The sequence below is a fragment of the Caloenas nicobarica genome, chromosome 1, assembly GCF_036013445.1.
Source record: "Caloenas nicobarica isolate bCalNic1 chromosome 1, bCalNic1.hap1, whole genome shotgun sequence".
Lineage (NCBI taxonomy): Eukaryota > Metazoa > Chordata > Aves > Columbiformes > Columbidae > Caloenas > Caloenas nicobarica.
Window position 1 is genome coordinate 31,774,560 of NC_088245.1, and position 25,835 is coordinate 31,800,394.

Below are 25,835 nucleotides of genomic sequence, written 5' to 3' on the forward strand. Positions count from 1 at the left end.
TAAGAACATCGTCTAAACACCTTAAAATGCCTTTTAAACACCTCCAGGGATGGTCTGTTGCATACACTTAAAATTTATCATGAAGCTTGCTTTTTAAGAGAGCAGCAGTGACATCTGGCATAATACATCGAGGTCGATTTTTAATCTTGCTGCTGATGGAATGCTGAGTGGCTGCTGGTTATAAAGATCTTTTTCATGCAGGTAGTTTATTTCTATGTGAATGGAGTGTCTTTCAAGATGATTCATAATACAATATCATCTCAAGTCCTTTTGTTATTGGTGTAGCTATTTTTACAGTCAATTCTTTCTGTATTTTTGATCTCTTGGTCACAGCTTTGTTTGCAGTTTCCACAGCTGTTCGTAGTATTCAGACATGAAGGAGGTTGGGGGTTTTTTGCTTGTTAGGAGTTTTTTTGCTCATTAGGAGTGATAAAAATTGCTGCTCACTGAAAAATTATCTGCTTTGAGCCTCACTGGAGCCTCACAATTCAATTAGTGGTCTAACAGTGGCCTTTCCTGAAAGCACTAAAAGGATATGCTGTACAATGGAGCAGAACTGGAGGTTCTGACTTTGGGGACAGGTGACAAGGCTTGTCAGTCTGGAAACACAGGATCCCACTCTGGGGAGACGCTGTGCCAGGACATCATCATCTGCCTTCTTTCTGCAGCTCCAGTTCTTTAAAATACTGTGGGAGCTCAGAGGTAGGGCACTAAGTTTCAGGCAGCTGCTTTCTGCTTTGTAAGAAAATATTTCATAGTTATTTGAAGACCTCAAGAACTGGAAATGTCACTGTATTCTTCACTAAAATTTCACCCTGCATCCCATCTAAATCACTCCAGAATCAATTTCCAGCTTTTTTGTTTTTATTATGCCTTTTTCTAATAGAGTAAGGGACCCTTTTGTCTTCGGTATTTTCAACCAAAACTTAGGTCCTGTGGCCAGAATATTCCTCAGGTGTCTTCTTGGTATGCGGGACAGGTTGAACAAAAAAAGTTCTTGCCATAAGGCATTTTCTCCACTCCTTTTGTATATATATGCGTATTTTACATCTCTCCACACTCTTTTTTTTTTCTTCCATCTCTTTTAATGAATATCATCCAGCATCGTAGTTATTTACAGTGTTCCAATATGAGTCATGCTAGTTCCAAGCAAATTTGCTTGTTTCTAATGAGCAAATTCACATGATAACTGCACTTCTGAGTCATTTAATTCCTAAGGGTCACAGAATTCTTCTAGCCACAGCATTGTCCTGGAAATCCCAGTTAAATTGTTTGTCCACACTATCCCCTAGATGCTTTTCTGAGTTGCTGCGGTCCAGAGTGCACCCATTCTGGTTTATGACCTCTGTAATTTATTCCTTTCTGCACTGAGTGCCATGGTTTTCTAAGCACTGAAGAACACTGTGGCTGCTTTGTTCTTGTTAATTGTTGTTTCTTTTAACCAGACTTCTTTTATCTGCAAGTATAACAGGAGTGATTTTATATTTACTTCCAAACAGCAAACATTCTCAAGCTGAACAAGTCAAAAACCTCCTGTGAAGTGTAATTTCCTTTTCCATTTCCTTCCTTTGGGATTATTAGGTGGGAAATACCAGAGTCTTCTGAGCTTTGGCTGTATCATGCAGTTGTGTGCCTGCCTGGTAGCTTGATCATCAGTAAAGTTCTGAAAGGGAAGACATCAGAAAGGAAGTTTTCTACATCAAAGTGACCCTAAAATATAGTCTCAAAAAAATACTCTTTTAAGCGTCTTCTTGAATTGAAGAGAACTTTTGCAATGCCTGCTGTAAGCGGCTAAGAAGAGCTGTCAGACTTCTTCCACCTGTGTGTTCTTTTAAGATCTATCGTATGTCTGTTGGGAATCAGGAAGTGCAGTAGGTTATATACCACACAGAAAATGAAAATTAATTGAAATCTGCAAAATCAGTAACAACAAGTTTGTAGTTTAAGTACTAAAAACCACTTTAGAACCATCTTCAAGATACGGTTTAGGTTTTTAATACAAGGTTATTAAAAATGTATAATAATAAATATAAAAATGCATAATGTGTAATATTGTCTTCAAAATACATACAGATTTTAGTCAAATTCATTAAATCGTTTCACAACAGCAGATAATCACTTCCAGATAACCCTTCTTAGCATTTAAAAGAATTGTTTGCTTGATGCCAATGTGAAGACAACTGATTTGATATTTTAGGTCTAGTTTTGACACTAGCTTGTTCATGTACCTTTGATTTACAAATATATTGCTCTGCTCTGAGTGTAGTATTAATAACTGTAGATTGGTATGGTTTTTTGTATTTTCTTTTGGCTAAATGGCTTTAATCAAGTTTATGAGACCTTGGATGAGTCACATTTATTTCAAAACATGATGGAGACCCAGACCTCTTGATATGCATCACTTAAAACTATCACCTGACCATTTCTCTCTCTATTTAATTCAAATGCATTTGGTTTTCATCATAGGTTCATACTCTTTGCAGGATGAATACAAATTTCTAAACTCAAGCATTTTTATTAAAAACACTAATGATGTTTTAGAACAAGTAATCTTTAGATGTGCCATGAAGCATAAAATAATGGTGGTAAAAAGTATGAGCAATTAATGAAATAATCTGACCCATAATACATTATAGACATAGCACTTTATTATTTTGTGAGTAGTAATCTTGTACATTAGTAACTGGTTTCTTCAAACTGTACACTGCAAAACACGCATCAAGACAGAGGATAATCAATGGACAAAGGAAAGAAAATCTGCTTACTCTGTTTTTTCTTCTCAATCTAATTGCTTTTCTTCTGATAAGACATGTAGGCAAGTGTATTCTCCACATAATTTACTGGAAGACTATAGCAGTGTGCCTTAAATGATCTCCTCAGCTGTAATCTCAAGTGTCAGATATGATAGCATAGATGAAGAGAGTTTTTCTTTTTGGCTAAATCAATGAATACATTCTTGGCCATGCTACAGGAATTATAGGCAAATGGAGTTTTGCTTATGTCAAATAGGAAAAAATTAGCATTTATTTAATTCCCATGTACAACAAAAAGGTAAATTCAGGTGCATTATTCATCACTATATTGCTCATGCTTGTACTGTGATTTGCTCTTTTCCATCCATGATAAATGTCCACAGAGTTCGTCTTTTAAACGACTGAGTAGCCTGTTCATGCCAAGCAAACAAGTGTTGCAGTGCTGTGGCACAGGAAAAAACAGCAAGGAAGCTTCATTGTTAGGGAAGGTCTGAAGGCTGCCCTTGGTACGCGCTCTGTTAGGGGAGCTGCTGCCTCCTGGAGTGAAGGTTGCCACATTTCTTTTGAAGCTCATCCTTTCATGAAAATCACGCAACACTTTATTCCCATTGAAAATCTAACACAAGTTCTCTGTCCAACATTTAGCTTTCAATATTTTTTTTTTTATGTTCTGGTATCTGATTTTAACTCTGTTGGTACTCTAAGAAAGTGTAAAGCTGGAGTTAAGTTTGTGTTGTGGTTTAACCTGAGCTGGCGATATAACCACGGTAGCTGCTCGCTCACTCCCCCCTCCCACCCAGAATAGGGGAGAGAATTGAAAGGGAAGGGAGAAACTTGTGGATTGAGATAAATACAGTTTAACAAAATACTAATACACTACTAGTAATTATATATATATTAAAAAAATATAATATATATAATGGAAATAGCATATAAAATAAAAGATACTCAGTGCAATTCCTCGCAAACTCTGTCTGCACCGAGCAGCCAGTCCCAGGAAGCAGCACTTGATCCCAACAGCTGATCCTGGAGAGAGAAGAGAGAAAAAAGCAGAAAGGCCCAGAGGCCTCTGCAAAATGGCAGGATGGCAAAAGGCCAAAATAACGGAACTCCCGAACAGGACTCCCCCGAACAGGTCTGCGTCCTGGCTCCCAAAAACCTAACCAGAAGATCCCAACTCTCCTTAGATATGAAGCGTGACGCTAATGGGATGGAATACTCTTATTGATCAGTCTGGGTGTCAGTCAAGCTCTGCCCCATCCATGCCCCCCTTCCTCGATGCCTCACACCTGCGGGCAGAGTTCAGAGGCCTTGGCTCTCAGACCAGAGCAATTAAAAGCATTAACTCTGTCCCAGGGTGTTATCTACTTGTTCTCAAACCAAGTCCAAACAATGACCATGCTATAATAGCTAAGAAAAAGAAAGGTTTCTAACTGCATGAAGAAAATTAACTTGTTTTCAGTCAAGCCAGCACAGTTTGAAAAGTAACAACTTTGAAATACACACAACAAAATGATCACACAGAAATTATTCCAGATTTCCTAGTTCTGAGGTCCTAAACTATCATATTATTTCTTTTGTTCCACTGTGCTTCTACTTAAATCCTTCAGTCCCCATACGCCACACAGACAAAGGACTGTATGCTCCTGTCTCTCTTTATCATCTTGTGTCTGCTAAAGAGTCCAAAGAATTATCTGCAAAAGTTTGGACTTTAGATCCTGTGACAGCTCACAAATACTGAAATTTTAGCTCTTCAAAATTGCCCATGCTTTTCTGTGATTGCTATAAAAGACAAGCCAGATTGCAGTATTAAAATAGACCGCCCAATCAAACAGTAATGCAAGATGCCACCTGTCACTTAAGATAATACTGGCTTATTGTCAAATTTCAATATCACAGAAAAGGAATTTTCAGTTATATCATCAGCACAGAAGCTATCTGTGCTGTGATCTAGAGCTACTCTGTGTTTATGAAAAGAAAAAGGTGATATATAAAATTCTACTGCAAAATGCCTGGTGAGTTTAATTATGTATATCAAATATTTTGCTCGCATTGCCCCCATTAGAAGATTTTTCCATATTGTTGGTACTATAATGAAAATAAGAAAATTTTCTTATCAAAAGAAGCAGACTCCCAAACTTCTCAGAATGTTTCAGAACATAATTAATATTACAGTACAAATGTTGTACATTTTAGAAATGATTTATTGTAATATTTTGAGAAATAGGAGGACCAAATGACAAAATTTGTGTTGCCATAATGATTCACTTGAGAGATGCATTAGCAGACCACAGAATGTGATATACAGCATTTTGGTAATTATAAATAGCAGCATCTTTCACATTGTCTTTTTAAATGTACTGGGCTATGTTTTTCATTGTATGTCCATCTCTCCATCAGTATAAAAGCACAGAGATGCCAATGAAGGTAATAATGCCATTTCAATTTCTGATATTGGTTACTGTAGCATTTTGTCTGTTCTTCTCTTGGCATTTCAGCTGTACTTCAGGAAGGTGATTTTATCAATTTTTTCCAGATAAATTGCATGTGAAAGGTACCTTTCATGCTTCTCCAGTTAAATTAGTTCAACTGAATATCTGAGGCAATTAAGAGGAAGAGGTCAGGGAAGAAGGATGAAGACAAGCACAGAAAAGATGTGTAAAAGTTAATAGAATAAAGCATCTATAATTTATTTTCTTTAAAGATGTTAATGTGTGGATATTCCTGATCTGTAGATGCACTAACATATCACCTAAAATATCACAGTATATACTGATTACTTGGCTTTTACTGGGTATAACAATGTCTTCAGGTGATGGTGTGCTTTTCCTTTCCTTACATAATGAGTCTATTCCTGTCAATTGTGGGGCCAGACAATGAAAAAGTCAGAACAGTTACTTTTGTGTGAGTACTTAACAGTACAATTTCAAGGACCAACCTTGTCCTTTGAGTACTTTTGGTCATATAAAACCCCCAAACCTAAAATAATTGGTAATATATATATATATATATATATATATATATATATATATATATATTTATGTTGTTGGGCATCTATATTAAGTATTACTGGTTGGCCCAAGTATGAAACATTTCTGACATAGTAGGGGAAAATACTAAAATTTCAGTATATTTTCATGAAGTCTGTTCAAGTTTTAGTAAGCAAAGACTATGGACCTTGTGATGTTTGAACTCTTTAATGCTGAAAAAGAGGAGTAGCAAGCACATGAACCCCAATGGCTTACTACGTACTTCACCTGATATTTTCAAATTAAAAATTTAATCAAAAGAGATAGGATGCTTGTTTTGAAAGGATTATCTCTTTCAAATACATTTTACTGTAGTTTTCATTACGCGTGTTTTGTCAGGAGCTCCTCAACAGGGGAAGATCCTGTGTTGGAGATGGTGTGTTTCTTGGTTGGGTCACTTCCAGGTCCATATCAGAAGTGCAATAAATACAGAAAAGCTGTGCAGGAGCTGTAGGCAGTTGTTAAACAGGATCTGTAGGGATTCTGTTTTATTCCTTGGAAGAACGTGGAGTTGCTGCAAGATGTTATGGCTTTACTTTGCAATCAACACCTTCTAAATGAGAGGGTTATTTTGACTTCTTGGCATATCGCCATACTGAAATAGCATCTGTGAAAGAATACACTCATATGTTACATTCAACAGAATAGTTACCAGCTAAAACATTTGTAATTTTTTGAAATTAGTCTATTGGAATTGAATTACTTACTAATGCAACTTCAGTAACTAAAGAGTAATGCCTCTTTTTGTGGCTAAGTTGCCTAAGCTGTATTTATCTACATATCAAAACGTATTTTTGTCACAACAATATGACACTTGTAATAAGATCTCTAAAATGGAATTTTCTAAGCTTCAGTCCAGCAAAGTTGATGAGTGCTTCCTGTCATTTAGCTATATGTGTTCGTCCTGTACTTAAATATTTGCAGACACTTGAGTTGATCAGGCCTTTGGTGCTCAAGTGCCTGTTTGGTTTTTTATCTAACTTTTTTCCTCTTGGTAATTAGAAATAAAAAGCGAAGCTGGCTTTAGGCACTCAGGCTGTTCCTGGCCCTGGTCTTGGATCTCAGATGTCCCCAGCTGCTGGTGGCAGCTGCTCCAATACCTGCTCCCAAGCCTCTCACCCAGGTTACTGGCTAGTTTGGCATGATGTCTGTTGGTGATTACACACTGGCATATGCACCCATACCCGACATTTATATTCCAGTTTTCAGAGTCGCTGGCACATGGACACATGTGCCTCCTTCTCCAGTTGGCACCACTCGGACCCCTCACATACTCTAGTCTCCAGTTGCTGCATCTGTAGATGCTGTGTTCCTCTGAGACGGTATTGGGGCTGATAGAAAATACCTGCCTGAAAAGTATCAACTCATTATTAGCAGACAATAAACTAAGCTTTCAAAAAAACCCCTATGTGTTTGGTGTTTGGTTGGGTTTGTTTATGGGTTTGTTTGTTTGTTTGTTTCAAAAAAACTCTAAATACTACAGAAACTATGCTTCAGTTATAGGTAGCGAAACCAATAGTGACCATAATTTGTCTTTTAAAATCTACAGAATACAACTAAGTCTACCTCATGAGTAAGTATCCTTGAAAAGTAGTCTTTAAAACACAGAAGATCTTTGAAATGGTGGATGGCAGATCAAACCTGTAAAAAATGCCCATGGATCTCGCCAATTACCATTCTGAAATCTGTAAGCTTATACCCAAAAGGCACAAATAAAGTATTATTCCAAAATCCACTAGCAAATTCTAGTAACCATTGAATTGATTTTCCTTTTTTCTCCTTTTTGCAGCTGCTGGTCTGATTCGAACTGTTTATTCACAAGATGAAAGAATTGTTTTTAAGCATTCTGAACAGTTCCAAGTGATGGATGTAAATTTTTAAAAAACTACTCTGATTTAAAGAGAGTTGCTAGGAAACATGCAGTTTGAAGATGAAATCTCCCACTGAGCTTCTCTTTGGCTGTACAATAGGAAGTATGTCCTAGAGTATCCTGAGTTAACGATTATATGGATAAACTGTTAAATTTTTATGTATATAAATACATCTGCTATGAACTTATTGAATACACATGATTCATTCCCGTATCTTCATTTAGTGATAAATAAGAAGGTATTGCTAAGTGCAAGAAAATGTGAAGATCAGATAGAAAATGCCAAGAGTGCAATATTTTCATATAATATAGTTTCATTTTCTCAAATGTCAAATGTATTTTTTTTAGAAATGGGTCTAGTATATTTAAGATTTAATTTCAAATTGATGTTCTGCGTAGTCTGTTCTTTCCTTTTATAAACTTTAGCAAAATAGAAACTCCAAAAGATAACCACAATTATAAATGTGATTTTATTGGAGAAGTTAATGTTTTTTGTCCCTTGAAAGTTGTTGGCCAAGGTAACCAAAAAATCCTCTTTATCATATGAAAGAATACCCAGTTTTAATAATGGATATTTATTCGTGTTCATGGCTGATTTTTTTTTCATGCTGGTTTTAGAACCTTGGTATATTTGGTTATCTTGGAGTGAAACTAATTAGGCTTTAAGACACAAATGGAAGCTACTTGTTAAGTATCAGAATTGAGCAGCATCCTCTTCTGTGTGATGCCCGGTGCTTGGCAGGAGGTTTATCGATTTTTGTTTGCTGAATTTTTTTACCAGGAAATCTTTAAGCAGCAAAGCCCTTAACAGCATACTTTCTGAAAAGTGTGAGCAATGTCTGTGAATTATGGCAGCAGTAAGTGATCTTTTTCTTATTTATTACCTTAGAAGAAAGAACAGCCAATTGCTGATAGAGCAAACGGTGTGGATAGAGACTTGGAGGACTGGCTGCCTGACCCTTTGCTGCTGATGCGGTGATTAAAGACAGTGTTTAAGTACCGCTAAGCAACACTTCATTATCCAAAGGTATTTCAAAACAAAACCTTTTTGCAGCTCAGTGACTCAATAAAAGTAACCAAACTGTATTAGTAATTAATAGTAAAGCTGAGTCGTTGCTCTTGCCGCAAATTAGGAGATGTCTAATGTTCCTAAAAAATATGTTTATCATGGCAGTACTAAATGACCCTTCATTAGAGAGTTGTTGATTAACTGCTAGATGAGATAAGTGTGTGACTGCTGTAAAACACTTGCAGGGAAAAGAATGTTGATTCATAATGAATATTTGGATACAAATAAGAAAAATAAGACATCTCATTAGTTGCATGAACTATCTGAGCAGATAAAATAACAGAAAGCCAAAGCAAAGAGTGAAAAACATGAAAATTTGAAGGATGGTGTAGCAAGCAAGCAAAGTCCCATAGGGCTTCTTAATTGCTTAACAAAAAAGCAAAAGTGCCTACTGAGCAACTGACTGAAGAAGTTACTGATTCTCAAGGTCTGAATTATTTGATGTGTAAATATAAAGGAAGCAGGAGAGTTAAATTCAGAGTGTGATTAACTACCAGCATGTTGTCTTACTTGAAAAAGTGGTGTGTTAGAAAATTGCTACAGAACACAGACATCTTGCAACAGTAAGGCTGCCGTTCAGATCCCTGGTACCTCCCGCATCTTATAACAAGCTTCTGCAATTCGTACTATATTTGATGTTTTGGTTAGTTGTTATAGGTGCTATGTTTTCTTGTTTTGTAGAATAGGCGCTGTTGCTTTCAGGTGCAAAAGGCATGGCTCAAAACACATCTGGAGAAGGAATTTATTCCTTCTTCTCTTTGGTGCTTGATTCTTACAGAGGTCACAGCTTCCAAAGAAGGGGACAGGGTGGGGAGGAAAAGGGTAACTGAGCCAGAGTATATTGCAGATTATCAATGTGCCAGGACATTACTTCTTTTAAGCCTATCAACATGAGAGTTTAAGTGGAAAAGAAGGCACAAAGAGTAAATTTAAAAATATTTGTAAAAGAATGGAAGTTTTGTATTGGACTCCAAAGTTAAGGTTTCCCATTGAAACTTGGGCCAAGCTCTGTAACAGCCCTGGAGTCTTCATCACCTCTGAGACATTGGTTCTTCATGTTTCCAAGTTAATGTTTATTAAGCAAAAATACAGAGCTGGTTGAATTGTCCACTAGTAATAGAATCACGTATTAATTTAGCCTGCCTGAAGACATTAATGAACTGATCCTGGTTTCATTTATTTATTTAGCATCTGTAGGCAGTAGAAAAAAAAAATGAGTAACTGGGCGGGTCTAAACTGTTCTTTGCTCCAACTTAGTGTTTTGTTGTTTTGTGGTGGTTTTTTTTTGTTATGCTATTGCATGTTGTCCTTAAAAGTGTAAATTCTGTTCAAGAATAGTACCTTATTTATGGGCCATCTAATTGATGGGCTTCTTAGCTGGCTTTCATTTGTGTGAAATGGAGAGAGTGGCTATATTCTTTAAACAGGATGATGTGGGTAGTAGTAGGAGCACAACTGTTGGTGATGGACCATTCAGGCCAGTGGGCAGTATTGGGGGCAATGGATTTGAACTTCTGTTTCCACTTCGACAAATCTGACGAAAACAAAGAGTATAATTATAGAAATCAGAGATGAACAAAAGGAAATGAAGCTTTTCTACAAGCCTTTCTGAAGGGAACAAAAGCCACTTTTGGAGTCTTAAGAGATAGCCTGCTAACATCCAAAGCCTTCTGTAGACACAGCAGTGCTATAAGAGTGGGGCTGGCTTGTAAGTTTACTTACAGTAATCCCAGACCACTGTAATGAGATAAATCTGTGCAGCGGCAAGGAACTTCACTGTCATCACCTTTCTGGTAATGGAGTAGGCTAGTAAATGCTAGTGCTTAAGGTATTGGTTTCAGGAGTAAAGAACAGGGTTGTGGGTGATGGCTGAGAAGCCAAATTTTTGAATAAGGTGAAGTGTCCTTTCTAATGGCACAGTCTAACTTAGAACGCCAAAACTTGTTGAATGATCACAAAATTAAATAGCAAAGACCAAAATAGTAGAAAAGGTCAGAGGGTGATACAATAAACAATATGCAATCTACGTCATTATTTTTGTTAAATTCAAAAGTTTCTCGGTAATTTTAAATTCTGAGCACCTAATCAGATTTATGAGGAGTTAGTTATTGTAGCAAAAAATGCCAACTCTTTTGAAAATCAAGATAACGAGCAATTAGATGCTTAGTAAAATCACTAAAAGAGCCTGAAGTAAAAACAAATACAAAACATTGATTAGCTTGAAGTATTGTGTGACTTCTAAAAGGCTTTGATTATAACTTGCCACTGTACTAATTTACTAGTGAATTATTACAATTATATACATTCATGTTTTGAAAAAGGGTGGAGAACCAGAGATTTCTTCTAGATCTTTGTACCTATTTATAGTCTAATCTGGACAGAATCTCTACCAGTTCTGAAACTTGAATGTGTGTCATTTTCATAATATACCAGGAAATGAGAATCGTAACAAGCATCTTGATTTACCTCTCCACACTAAGTGTACCAAGCCAGGGCTCCTAAACACTTTCCTTTGCCCCCTCTCTGCCTGTTCTGCACTTGGGGCTCCTGAGAGGAGCCCTGAGCAGAGGTCAGGGGCTGGTGCAGCGATTATGCCTCAGCAAGTGAGGTTCAGGAGAGATCTTACCATGGTAAACATTGAGATTTACTGACAGTGAACAGATAATCCTCATGCACCTTCATCACCTGCATCTCCATCACTTTCCCTCTCTGCCTTTCTTTCTGACTGCCCTTTTGGCTTGGGTTATTGCTTTCATCCTCCCACATGTCACGTACATGTCCCACAGGACATCCTTCTCCCCTGGAATGCCGAGTTATGTTTCTTTGCTTCCTCTTCACCCCTTTAACATCCCCCACTGTTGAGCTGCTTTCCCTTATATATTCCCACCCCTTCACGATTTCGAATCTAGTAAATTATGTAGTCTATTTGAACTGCTTTTGATCTTATGATCTTTATTCAACTGACTTCCATTACCTGCTGTTTGTAATTTCTTTTTGTGTCTACATTATCAATGCTTTATGTCCTTGCAAAGTGATGATGTCATATACATATTTGGATTCAGTAGGGGGGTGATGGAAAACAGTGGGTATTTTCATAGCTGTAAAACAAATGTCTTTTTCTGCTTAATGAAGGCCAGAGTGTGTGGTGAAGACCTGAAGAAAGCCACACAGAATATGGAAAAAAATGTTGACATTTTCCTCAAGTGCATTTTGAGAGATTAAAGAATCCTTACAATTGGGCAGTATAGAGAGGCAGGTCTACCCTGTGTCCTGGGAACACCTCTCATCCTAATGAAGCATCACGAGACACCGTGAGCCTCCAGAAGCATTCTGGGAGGTCCCTGTGTTCAGAGTCAGATGTGGTTCCTATTCAGCAGCCACTGTCCCAGTTTTCCCCCACCTTCTTTGGGAGGGTTTCACTCCGGCCAGCTCACCAGTTTTCTCAAATCTAGCAAGGCAAAGGCCCTGTACTGGTGACTGGCTCTTTTGGGAGACTGAGCAGTCAGAAGGGACCTAAATATGTTAATGAACATTAAATAGTAATTAAACTTGACACAGTGGCAGATAGATGTCTGCTTATTTTATTGCATATTTTTAAAATGTCTTACACATTTGGTGAAATTATGATGCTTTGCTGTGAGAAAAGGACAATGTACTATGCAGACTAAGAGGAGTGTGTGCAGGCATGCAACCACTCTGCTTTTACAGAGGAGAAAAGTGAGTTATACTGATGATTGTTCTTTTGTTCGGGAATTATTTTTACTTAGGCAGCGATATCCTTCTCACTCTGCGAAGAAAAAATTGTTGAGAGCTGCGAAGCAAAAGAGGCGGCAGATGATGCTGTGTGAGCTCTGCAGCCCTCAGCGCTGCCTCTGGCACCAGTGCCGCTGCCTCAGATACGCCCGGACTCATCCTTGGGCAGCCGGGTGGTAAAATCCTGTACAGCCACACCACTTCAGACGTACAGACAGTAATCTGTGTGCTGTCTCATCTCATAGCAGGCAGTTCTGCCAAGATTCAGCAGGGCGATGTGAAACAGCCTCACTTCTTGTCCGCAAGCTGAGATAAATCAGGAGGGATGGATGTGCTATATATACAGAACCCACTCAACCGAAAGAAGTGAGAGCAAGGAAAGTATTTTAATCCTGGCAGGGAGGATATTTTTGTATCTGAATAAAATGAGGTATTTATAGCATTTACTGACACAATTTTTATTTACTGTAATCTGAGCCAGTGTTCAAACCATGTTTTCCTGAGCCAACAGAAAGGAATTTTTGAGAGCTAGAGGACAAGGTAACTTTCCAAAATCAAACCTGGATTCTGCAAAAGAGGGATCTTCTGTCTGCAGTGGTGCCTGTGATGTTAGAGGGAGAACACAGGTTTACTCTTAACAGTTTCATCTATCAATACATTTGAACACTGTTGTTGTCACCATGAGTGACTGTGTAATTACCATTGTTCCCAACAGAGTTCCTGTTTCATTGCTGTTTAATTATGTTCATTATTTCAGTGTAGCTATGCAATTTAACTCATGTCACTTGGAAATAAATGTTCCAGGCAAGGCAGTGTCGTAACACAAGAAGCTTCATAGCCAGGATATGGTTGCTGGAGAAGTATACAAAGTCATTTGTATACTTTTGTATTAGCCTGGCACTGTCTTTTGGAGGACTCATATAGACACAGTAGTTCATACCTTGATCATTTAAGGTAGATGCCTGAAATACTTATGAATATGCTTTATGTGACAGAATCTGAAGAAACCTTAGAGCCAACAGAAGCAGGAGAGTAAAGATGTTTAGTAAATTCTTTCCCTTGGATCCAGCTAGAGTAAGCATATGGATTTGTTACCAACAGAAGAGCCTTTTTCCAGGGAATATTTCTAAATAAATCTTGGTTCTGGGGATCACTGTTTAGCTCTTCTATGTGTTTTGCTGAGCACTGTTTTCATGTAACAGCCATGATTGTAGTGTCATGGCATCTAATGCAGTTTTGACCTGTTTGTTAAAAATTTCATCTGCTAAGAAAAGGAAAAATGTGAAATGCCACAGCTGCTGTAATTTCTGAACCAAAAAGATTCTCTTGTTATATCTCTTGCCATTTTCCTACACTATGTAATAAAACACGCCATGAAACTCTCTTCTGAGGAAATCTCACTAAGGCATGTTCAGATATCTTCTTGGCAGATATCTTCTCAGCATCTTCTTAGCGTCTTAATCTTCTTAGCATTATTCTGAGGAAGAGGGGACAAGTGTAAGGCCCCAATGGCTGAGACATGTTCTTGCCACCTCAAGGAGAGACACGGGAGATGTACACTGGGACAGGTCTGTCCAGCAGCAGCTCAAACAGAAGCTCTCTGTTCATCAGAGCAGCATTTATCCCCAGCGTACACAGAGAGTCAGATATGTTTGTACATGTGCTTGGAAATTCAAAACTGCCCATTTCTTGATGTTGGAGCTGGGAAACCGGGCAGTTTCAAACCAAGATCTAAAACATTTGGATTTTGGAAAAAGAAAATAATGTAGTAAAAATTTTGACCTGGAAAGAGCAAGAGTCTTGCTAAGAGGTAGAAGCCACTATTGGAGTCATCGGTACTTGGCATGGGAAGCTGGATACAGTAGCATCGTGATCCTGCAAAAAGTGACAATACCACCTTAGCATGCAAACCTGTCCTAGGATGCACATTACTGAAGGGCATTCAAGTATGTATAAGCATATTTTATAATAAAATATTAATAAAATGAATATGCTGGGAGGAATGAATAATATCAGCGTGTGCCTAAGATATAACTCTTAAGTTTTGTGTGAAGGTCGTAACTTAACCAGTGCTACAGCAGAACCAATCAAGAGAAGAAGTATGAACAAGATGTGATGGTTGTAAAGGATGCGCTTGTGTATTCATAGCAAGCAATCCATTAAACAAAACAGAAAATTGCACGCTGCAAACATGATGACGCATTGCCCTAAAGAAATAGATAACAGCCACCAGCAAGAAACAAAAAATTAGCAAAGTATTCTAATTGAAAGAAGTAAAAAATGTTATAGAAGTAAAGTATTCTGAAAAATGGTACCTAAAGTCTTAGAATATTCAAAAGAAGCTGCTTGCTTCTTTAGCTTGGTTCTAGTACATACACAGGGAGAGTTTCTAAAACTTCAAATATTACATTGCAATAATGGTTATATTCGACATTTAAAAGGAAACTCATAAAGATTAATACTGCCTTTCCAGAGGATCATGAATTGTATGTTAAAAGTTTAAAAGGAACAATATACTTTACAAAATAAATTAATCCTGAAAGAGATTAATGTACTTAGGTTTCACTGTGATTTTCTTTTTAGGCTTTGGAATCATTAGTTGTAATGTATTTACTGAAATGAAGGAGGGTAGAATGTGGACTTTCTGTATTTTATTGCAAACCATGTACTATTTTAATATTTCTAATGGTGCGAAGTGTTCTCAGAGAGAGGATCTAGATCCAATTCAAAGCATAGTTTTGGTTTAGGAAGATGAGTCTAAAATACGATGCTCAGTATTAACATTTACTGTCACCAGAAAAACTGAACACTCTTAAGCGATGTTCTCTTTGAATAGCAGATACAGTTATTTTGATCCAGCAAATTTGATAATGCATTTATTATTCAAAAGACTCAATCCTATATCAGCTCTTAAGTATTGAGTTTAGACAGGTAATATGGCAAGGTAAATGTGATATGAGATGAAGCTTTATGTCAGAATTATTCACCCCTTTTTCTTTCTTTCTGACCAGGTATTTTTAGCTCCCTGAATGCTGGTGTTGCAAGGCACAATTCCTTTTGAGATAATCACCGAACAGAAGATAACCATGTGGCTCTTCATCTATCATCTTATTATACCCTGTCTCGTCTCTGGCCTGGCAGGTAAGATGACCTCCCATGTTAATTAATTTAACTAACTTTTCAGTTTTATGCATTTCAAGGTCAATTATGCTGTTCGTATGGTCTTTAGTTTATTTCTGCAAATACAAAGAATTACTAAATGTGGATAATACAGCTGTAAGGAACCATACTTACTACAATAGAAGCCGTAATTCAAAGCTTGAAAGAATACAGATCACATTTGTTTTTGTCTGTTCTAATTCAGTATACAGAATTATTTCTATCTCTAGATTATTTAAAAATGTATCAACCATCTATTTGTGCATAAATGATCAACATGTTTAGAAGAATGGAAATATGCCCACAAGAAGAGACACTGAACACAAAATTCTGTAATAATGACACCATCTAAAATTCATGGAATTCATAAAATCCTTCCAGCACAATATAGTGGTAGTTTTCATAATACAATGGGGAAATGGTGCATATACAGACTTTAATTCTGAATTACAAATGGTAAAACTTTTCATAAATAGAAATGGGTCCATACATATTAAAACATCCAGGAGTCGTATTTCTAACATCTGAAATTACAGAGATATTTGCAACTGAAATTTTGGTTCAGGTCTAAGAGGTGGAAGGAGCTCTTTAGAAAATTAAAATTCAGGATTGAAATCTAGTTCATACTCCAACCATTCTAAACAACTTTGAGATTTGTAAAGCTTGTTTCAGACATCCACAACAATTCAAATGAATGCTGGTTTTAATTGCTATGACAAATTGGATTGCCAGCATAAACAGAGCTCTTCTCAAGAAAGAAAACATTTTGCTTATGTACAGCCTGCATGAACTGAGATCTGTGCATGTGGAAAGCAGTATAATTCAATTTTGCATATGTGAAATATTGACTGAGGTTTGAGAAGTTCAAATATTGTGTACTAATGATTCAGTTATTTTCAAAGTAGCTTTTAGATCCTTCCCGACTTTAAGGGGAAAGTTATTCATAAAGCTAATTCTAGTACATTTTGCAAAACACTTATGTTTCTCTGAGTTCTTTAGGAAATTAATGAGTCCTTCACTGAAATAAGCTGTTCATAGTCTTGCTTAATCTGGCCTCCCATTTCAGGCATTGCTTCAATTTCAATACCATGAGACCATATTGTTTGTACTATTGAGTCAAAAAGTCTGATTAATACTGTGGTGTAAACTCATTGCCTTTAAGAAATTACTCCACAGACCACAGGAATTATTTTAGGTTTAGTGAGAACATTATTTTATTCTATGAAGGGTTTGAACTCAGTTCTTGACTCCGTATCTGAGTTTTCTGGAGGATATACTGACACCTAAAAGACCTTTAAAATCTGTGATCTCTTACTTACAATGTATTTATTATGTGTTTCAAGAGCATTTTCTTTGTTAAGATATGAGGGTTGCTGATGGCACCAAAATTAAAAGTTAAAATTAATCACTTTAATTTAATACTGGGATTTTCCTGAAAAAGGAGGTTGTCAGCTACCATAAGTAATGTTACATATGCGATTTCACTCTGAACGTGGTGACATCAAACAAAATTATTAGCTGCAGTAGCCAAGCAAGTCCTGGACATTGGTTGATAAAAAAGTTGAGTGAATCACTAAGAACAAATGTTCAGTGGATTTCCTGATAGGCAAGGCCAGATGATTAATGTGTATTACGCACATTGCATTTGTGCGCAGAAACCAGAAATCTTGGCACCAGAATGCATCTCCTGGCAGGTGCCTTAGGATGACATGGGAGGATTGTGTGCTGTGAGGGTCACAAGTAAGTGACATAGGAAGAACAAAAATGGATGTGAGAATATTGCATGCAGTTTGAGTATACATCAATATATTCATAGCAATGTTTGTCTGATAGCTTGACTCTAATTGGCCATGTTAGGCTGTGATTCAGATGAGAAGAACAGGAGCCATTGGCATGAAGGGGTTTGATAGGGTTCTAACAGTGCTCTTCCCAGTTCGAAGAAACTTCCTAACTTGTCTTCTTATATGCAATAAATCCGGTACTTGCATGTATTTTTCATCAAAAGCCAAAGGTAACACCCACCATTGCCTCTAAAGATATGGCACCACCCTCCAATGTGGAAGATTGGTAGTCTCATGCATCAGAGGGAGTTCGTTATTTCCAGTATATTATTGCTGAGTAGTGCACGCACCCTCTGCTCCTGGATCTGCTCTAGTTTGCATGAATAGTTAAGAATACATTTGAGTGGAGAGGAAGCCTGCTTCTGTCATCTAGAGGTTGTGGTGCACTTCTGGATTATACAAATCTAATGTTGCTGTCTTTGCTCTGCCCCAGCACTTGAATCTTGCTGGAGGGTTTCTCATTTCAAAGGAGTGCTAGAGCTGCTGCCAGTTAGTCTTAGCAAATTTTCCTCTTCAATATATTGCTTGGCAATAAAAATGTCATAGAAACCAGAAAATACGTAGTTGCGGTAACCAAGATGAAATGTAAGAGGTTGACTGGGAATGTTCACAATATGGTTAAGAAGTGAAAGATACTGTAGAGAAAAAAGGAGCATAGCTAAGGTGATCAGGTCAAGTTTTAGGAGGTATTCTTGCATACAGGATACTATCAAGGGAAATGCTGGCAATGTCAACAGTAATGGAGAATGTGGGACAGTTTCGGAGTAAAGATCATGAGTTGTCATTTCAATAATAAGACCAAGGGCCAGAGTGAAGAGACAAGTTAGCTGGGAGCAGATATTGAAAGCAGAATATTAAAAAGCTGCTTCAGCACTTTTTAACACACATGGGGTTTTTTGGGTATATATTTGGCTCACCTTGCCTCCTATGGTGCTGGACTACCATGTAAGTTGCCTGTGGGCAAACTGATCTGTGACTCTGGAGCCACCAGTCAAGGTTTTTTGCAACCCATGGTGCCTAAACAGGCCTCCTATATTAACTGCTCTGGAGCCAGGAAACTGCTAGCTTCCAGGGTCCATGTCCTTTGAGGTGTCTCATCATATGGTCTGTCCCAAGTTCAAAGATATCAGCCAAAAAGTCTGAAAGTATTGAGAATTCATGTATTTGGTTGAGCTTTGAGAGCTTCCAGAATTACCTTGCAGTGTCAACGCAGCAATTGCGGGGCTGTCACTGGGGTAGCTCAATATTGGTTTTGTGTATTTCACATCATTTCTATTATCATTAGCATTCTTAGTAAAGCTCTTTTAATTTTCCAACCCATAAGTCTCTCTTCCTTTTCCTCCTTTCCCTGATGGGGAGAGTGGGGGTTAATAGAGAGCATCTGTCACTCCATTTAATTGCCAGCCTGACTTAGATGGTGGCAGATAAGGATTTTTACCTGTTGTCAAATAGATCTTTTTGCCTGCTGCAGGAATTTTTTTAAAATATATTTTTTCCCAAACTGAGATACATATTTTTTAGAAATTTGGAAGCTTACCTTGGAATAAAACCCGAGTTTTAGCCTGTTCTGTTTTGTGGTAATCAAAAGCAGACGCTGAGAATTGTTACAATGACCAGTCATATCAGTGGGGAATGTGCACTTACTTGACTGAAGGGAAGCAAACATTGCAACAAAAAGTGCATCACAAGTTTTGGCAGAGATCATCTTCTGCAATGAGACAGGAGTAATATATATTTTCCAGGTAAAGTAGTGCTTGAAATGTAGTCTTGCAGATATAAATCGATGAAAAAGCCGTAAGTAATTTGGTCTTTCGCTTACTGATAGAACAGTTGTAATAAGAGTTGCTTTTCAGAAAGCACTTTGAGCAGTGCAAGGCAAATGAGAGCAGCAAATCATTCCTTAGGGAACATTGCGATGATTGTCAGCCCACTGCCAAAAATGTTATTTCATGCCTATTACTGGTAAAGTTTGGCTCTTCTCCTCTTTCCCCTGACATCTGGGCTCCCTGCAACATACTTCTAAGTTGCCCTTGATGTCCCGTTAAATCCATATCCTTTTACTAAGTCTGAATTTTAGACTTTCCTTACATCTAGCACATCCCATATAAATCAACAAACCAAAGTTGGTTGGGATAATAACCTTACTCCAAAAGTATAAAAGTCTGCTTCAGCAACAGTTTTGGTTTGTTTCTTTCTCCAAAAGACAGATTAAAAGCTGCAAATGTTGTGCTTAATGAATACTTGATTACATTTGGCCATAGGAGGAATCAATAGCAAAAAAAATGTTACTTTCTTCCTCTGATATTTTATTTCTAATCAAACTGTTCTACTTTTTACCTGGGGATTTCCAAAGGTAGCTTGTCACTCTAGCGTCTATTTTGATTTGTGCAAAATGAGCCGATAGTCCATTTTTGATGAAAAATGTCCAAAGCACTTCTGCTATTTAAGAGAACCTAATGCTTTATTTTCAAAAATCACTAGGACCCCAAGCTTTAGTGAAAGCTAGTAAAGCCAGAAAGCCGCTAAGACATGGGGCTTCTGAGTGCAGGGCAGTTATTTCGCTGTGTACGTGAGGAGGCGGTCAGACAGCATGCTGAGTTTCTGAGTACGTTGCTGATGTTTCACATGCACTTGCAAGGCTCATGTGGTTGCCGAGCACTGGCTTTCCCATGAGATCAACATGTTCGGCTCTTGAATCACTTTTTAAGTGACACATTTTTAAGGAAGAATCACCTAAATGATTTAAGTATCTGACAGGCAAATGTGAGTAAGTTGGAAAGTGCTGTGCTTGGCACTGGCTGGCAGTCCCCTTGGCAGCCTGAGAAGATGAGCAAATTGTACCCTGTCATTCTTACACATAAGTGGAGAAACTTGCCAAGGGTTGGAGCTTTTCATACTTGAAACCTCCTGTAAAGGGGAAACTACATAATTAATTACATGGCTCTTCAAGGACTTCACTGACACGTGTGAGGTAGGAATAATTCTCCTGCTCTTTTCGGCTCAGAAGAGTAGGGGCAGCCTTGCCAAAGACAATCTAACCCTTTCATATAATATGCAGTGGGACTGCTTGAGTGGTTACTTTTTCTCTTTGAGTGCTGCCTGGTTCTTGGTAACTGATGTCCCTTTAGCATCTTGCTGCCTTACACTGGTACTTCTTCTTCAGGATGACGGAATTTCTTTCTAGGCCGTGAAATGCTACATCGTGAGTTTTGTGGATGTGAACATGTTACTGGTTCAGCACATAAGCTTCTCATGAATGCCACATGCAATTTTTCCCACTTGATTATGAGAGAAGTAAAAAAAATCCAACCCCCAAATCTTAAATTATATATAGCTTGGATTTTCTCTGGAACGGTTGTTTCAAAAATACATTTTATTAACTGAGGGCCAGATTCTACCTTATTTAAAGCCTTTTACCACAACACATGTCATTATTCCTAATTGTTAAAGAGATATATGCGTTTTCTTCTAAAATACAAAGTGGATGAATATACTTAATACCTGTTTATCTTGTCTGCTCTGTCCCTGCTTGGATCTTAGAAGACCATTTTCATGCTACTCCAGAGTGTCTGACTTTGTCAATAAGCAATGTGTTTTGTGATCGTAATGTTCAGAAACCTGGAAGTGCCATGTTTACCTTCTGGTGAGCTTGGTAGAGATATTTTAGCTTATTCCCAGACCATCTTGTTTCTGAGCATGAGCTTCTTAGATACTTGTATGTCCCCATTTCTGTGACATATTGCAAACAGTATGAGATCTACTTCTAAATATCAAATGGTTTCTAGGCTTGCAATGCCGATGTGGCACCTGATGACTTAGTGACCATTAAAATAATGAATGAGTCCACGGCTCTTCTGTTCATCACCCATTGGCATTCAAGGTTAATCTAGCCATATGCTGTGTCAACAGGTCTTTGTCCCTCTCTCATGTGAAAATATGTAAAAGGATACAAGACTGCCAGGTAGACCAATACTGATGAGTGATACCAAATGATTTGAGCAGCCATCTTTAGCAGTGTTAAATGCCGGGGAGATTGAGAGGTGTACAGGAAGCAGGAACAGAAAAGAGAAGGAAAAGGCTCATTAGAAAAATAAGGATGCTAATTAAAATAATTCCATGTCAGTGTGCAGTGGAGAGATGGGCTGTTAAGGTTTTACACCTGGTTTAGCTTCTTTCTGACACTGACCTTGGGAAAACTTTTCACTGTGATTTACTATTGATATTCACATTACAATTTGTGGTGTTTTTAGAATCCAGCTGATTCTTATCCAGAAGAGGACCTGAACTTGTGCTTAACATTGTGTTCATAAATAAGCTTGTTGATTTGGCTCAACTTACGTGCTTAAATTTTGTAATGGATTGAACTCCTGAAATAATATGAGAGGCCTTTAATGAACTTAAATAAGTACTTTCAGTGCTGTTCCATTATTATTTGCTTTAAGCAAACAGTATTACCATTTTACCCTTCCTAAAGATGAAGGTGAAGATCTTACTGTTTCCATCAGAAGCCCTTGTAGTGATCGCTTAGTAAAACTGTTACCATCTTTCTTTGAAAATATATTTTTATTACAGCAGAATGATTAGAAACTTATTCATTAAAATCCTACTGCTGACCTTCTTACAATTGTCTTCAAAATGAAATGATTTATGCACAGATATTCTGAAAGTAAAATTAATATTGTTTTGCCTTTTTTAAAGCAAAGTGGTGATTTTTTTTTGTTGAAGTATGCAATCTGTAGGTCTTGAAGATCATTCAAATCTTTCCTCCATTTATTTTTTATCACTCCCTTTTAGTATATGGAGGTTTGGTCTTCTGGTCATGGAGTTTGGGATTTTTTTACTATGGAATTGAACGCATGTACAGAAGTGTTGGAAGGATCAAGGCCTTAGAATACATCTGCTGTAGTTTCTGAACATATTAATTCATAGTTATATTATAGTCCTGCATGTTTTACTGCTAGCCCTTCACTCTATTTCATGATATCCATCATGATTTCCTCTGTTAGTTTCTTTTGCATATGGTACCTTACACACTAATGTTTTTCTGTTTGACGCGTACAAGTTGTTCCTCCTGAGTAAAGCACCTTTAAAATGCTGCTGGATCTGTGAGCCCTTCCAGAAGCCCGAGTGTCCCAAGCAGTGGTTAAGGGAACACTTACTCCATTTTGTTTAATCAGCTATTTCCCTTATTGAGATTCAGTTACTTCTCTTTTTCGTGTGTTTTAATTTAAGGATTTAGTGAGATTAAAGACACTTTAGAACAAATAAGGCAAATACACAAATGGGCATCCATTAAAAATCTCTTGCACATGTTTCACAGTATGTAAATCATTTGAGTGAAGTGACTTGATCTTACATTTAACTTCCTATTAAAACTACTTTCCCAACAAATTGCCACATAACTATATATCCACCATTTCTGATGTATCGCTTGAAATATATAAGTTTTTAAAAAATTGATGAAGCATGAATAACTTTGTAAATAAGGAAGGAGTTAAAAGACTCTTTTTTTACTCCTATATGAAGAATATTCCACAGCTGCTGCATGGAATATAGATTATAACTACCCTAAAAAACAACATGAAGAGCTATATCTTGTAAAGAATGTAGAAAATGAAGACTTGCTTGAAACCATTGTATCAAATTAGAAAGTGAGAGTAAATGTTAATTTATAACGTTTTTGCTTATTCTCATACTAGCCATATGAAAACAGAATGATGTGCGAGTGTCCTGACATGGTCTAGTGACCTGTCTTTGTGAGACATCAGTAAAAGAGACTAATAGTAAAATTACAGTATACTACTCCCTTTGAGAATTTTCTGTATTCTACCTTTCTGTATTCAGATTAGATAGAAAACTGATTATGCAAAATATGACAATAAATATGTTGAAAAGACAGGTAGGATTAATAATTTAATTAAATAAATGGCAGGAATGATCCATTTCAGGTTTGCTGCAAAATAATGTCTCAGATCAGGTATAACGTTACTCACTGTGTGCTTGTGGTAACTGTCCATGAGCAGAAGAATATAGATATATTTGAATTAAGGTGGTTGTTAAATGTTAACTGTGAAGTAATGTGTAAATATTAGTAGCCGCATCTACCAGTAAGCATAGTGGTCTTTTTTTTCCCTTTTCCAAATGTTCTGCCATGTGGCACAGACGTCCTGATCAAGATCATCAGCCCTCTCCTCCTTACTGTGTGTTCCCTGCCTGTGTGATACACACCAGCCTGGTTATTCCCAGTGCTGAAAGTAGCAACAAAAGTTGGAGGAAATGTGTAGTTGCTGGGTTTGCTGTGCTGCAACCTGCTCCTTTGACCTAGTGTCCTGGAAAACACTGGACCCACGGCAAATTCTCGCCTCATCAGTGCAATCCAGGAAATTCCGAACTCTCTGAAGCTATCCGAGTGTAGAGCTGGTAGAAAAAAAAACAGAAGATCATGTCTGAACCTAGAAACAGTCGTAAAAATTTGGTGGTGGTGGTGGTGGTGAGTCTGACTCGGTTAAATGAAGTACTGCACGCAAGTAGGATGTCCTACTGCAGCCACTGTGAGCCAGGTTCCTGGGGTTACCATTTTCTTGGCTCTGTTTTAAAATATAAAGCTGCCTTCAGCTTTGCACATACTCATTTGTCATATCTAATGTCATATTTAATCTGAGCACTAAATTCTGCTTCATAAATGGATTTAGGAAAGCCCCCCAGACTTTACACTCCCATGAAGGCAGATACCCAAAGAGGCAGTAGTTTTATCTTCATAACTTCATAGATTAAACCTACACTTTGAGATTTATCATTTATAGATTCAATGTGGTATCTGTGCTGGCAGTAAATAATATGTAGAGGAATTGCATCAAAAAAATGTTTGGAAAATTTGTAAAAGGAACTGATGAGTTGTCTGGCACAGTGGAAATTATGTTGCTATATATCAACAAAATCACTATTTCAATACATTTCTTTATAAGGTTCATGGAAAAAAGTGTCAATTTCTATGACATCCACTAAAGGATGTTCAGTTTTGGCTAAGAAGGAACAGGTACACTGTTGTCGCTAGTGCTGGTGCTACAGCTGCCCCAGAAGGTTCAACTCCACGGGGAGGGTTGGGGTCTGGGTTCAGTGCCAGGAACACCTTCGGCTGCGGGCTCAGCAGAGAGACTCCAGCTCATGTTGCACAGCTATGGTAAGGTAAATCCAGACTCTCTTATGAAAGATTAATCACACTTTGTTTTACCATCCAAGGGTTGAGTATGTGCTGTAAGTTTCAGCAATCTCTGTAGCCGATGAAGAGAGAATGGGATATCCAAATTACCTGCTGGAAATGCTTGTCTGACCCATCTAATGAAAGCCCATATGACTAGTTTGGACAAAATCCCTAACCTTTAAAATTATGTGAGATAAATCCCACACTTAAGAGTATCACTCTGAATTTATAGTACACAAGAGAGAAGACTTAGTAGAAAGACAGAAAGAAGGAGGAATTACTATTCTTGCTATCACTTCATTTATTGAACTTTATCTCCTCTGTATCATCTCATTATGGTTTGAGATCCTGGAGCGCTGCAAGTCTGAGATAGTGGAGTCTCTTATCTATAAGAAAAGCCTTTTAAAGCATTTTATGTTCCATGATTTGTCACACATATAAAATAACCCCTAAAAACATATGCAGTACATGCAATCTGCAGCTGAGAATGAGTAAGGTGGAAGTAAACAATTAGGTTTTATTTAATTTTCCATATTGGAAAAAAAATAAACCCAAGAACTGCTGTTTTCTCCTATTAACTAAAAAACCAGACTACATATTTTTAACTTTAACTGAATAAGCTACGTATTTTTTACTTCCGTTTCCAGTTGTGTTCACACACACAGCAATTTCATAATTACAAGCAGCTTTACTTCATGACATTATCCTTAATCTATGAGTAAAATCGATTTTCAAAATAAATTAGATGCACGTAAGGACTGAATTAGCTGATAATAAAATAAATTGACTTGTCTGAAAGTGATTTGGATGACTGGTGTTGAAACGCGCAAAATAACCCTGCTCTCTTTCAACAGAGGAGTTATTTGCTCAGCACCCTAATCCACTGAAACTGATGTTTTGAGTTAAAGATTTTATATTTTCTATGGTAGTAACAGGTTGGCATAGTTGCTTAATACTATGTAGAATGTAAAGATTATGTTTATGTTTAAAGACTTTCATTCCATATGAAGAGCAAGATGAGTGGTTGTGTGCAAATACTCTTGGTGCAATTTCTTCTTCATTATTTCTTACCAACAAGAGGAAAGACCCAAGAGGCAGGTAAAACACCAGAAAAAGAAACTCATATCTGATAGGAGAACTTTCAGTAAAATTAGAAAGTT

The 25,835-nt window shown here is 37.4% G+C and overlaps 1 protein-coding gene across 2 annotated transcripts in view; it reads left to right on the plus strand.

Annotated features, from left to right (window-relative positions):
• Positions 1–25,835, plus strand: part of CNTN1 (contactin 1) — a 253,457-nt gene that overhangs the window by 142,745 nt on the left and 84,877 nt on the right. For both annotated transcript variants that reach the window (XM_065635765.1, XM_065635775.1), the window contains exon 3: positions 15,486–15,615. In XM_065635765.1, the coding sequence (XP_065491837.1) occupies positions 15,504–15,615 (112 nt within the window). In that variant the 5' untranslated portion in view covers positions 15,486–15,503. The remainder of the gene's footprint in view (positions 1–15,485; positions 15,616–25,835) is intronic.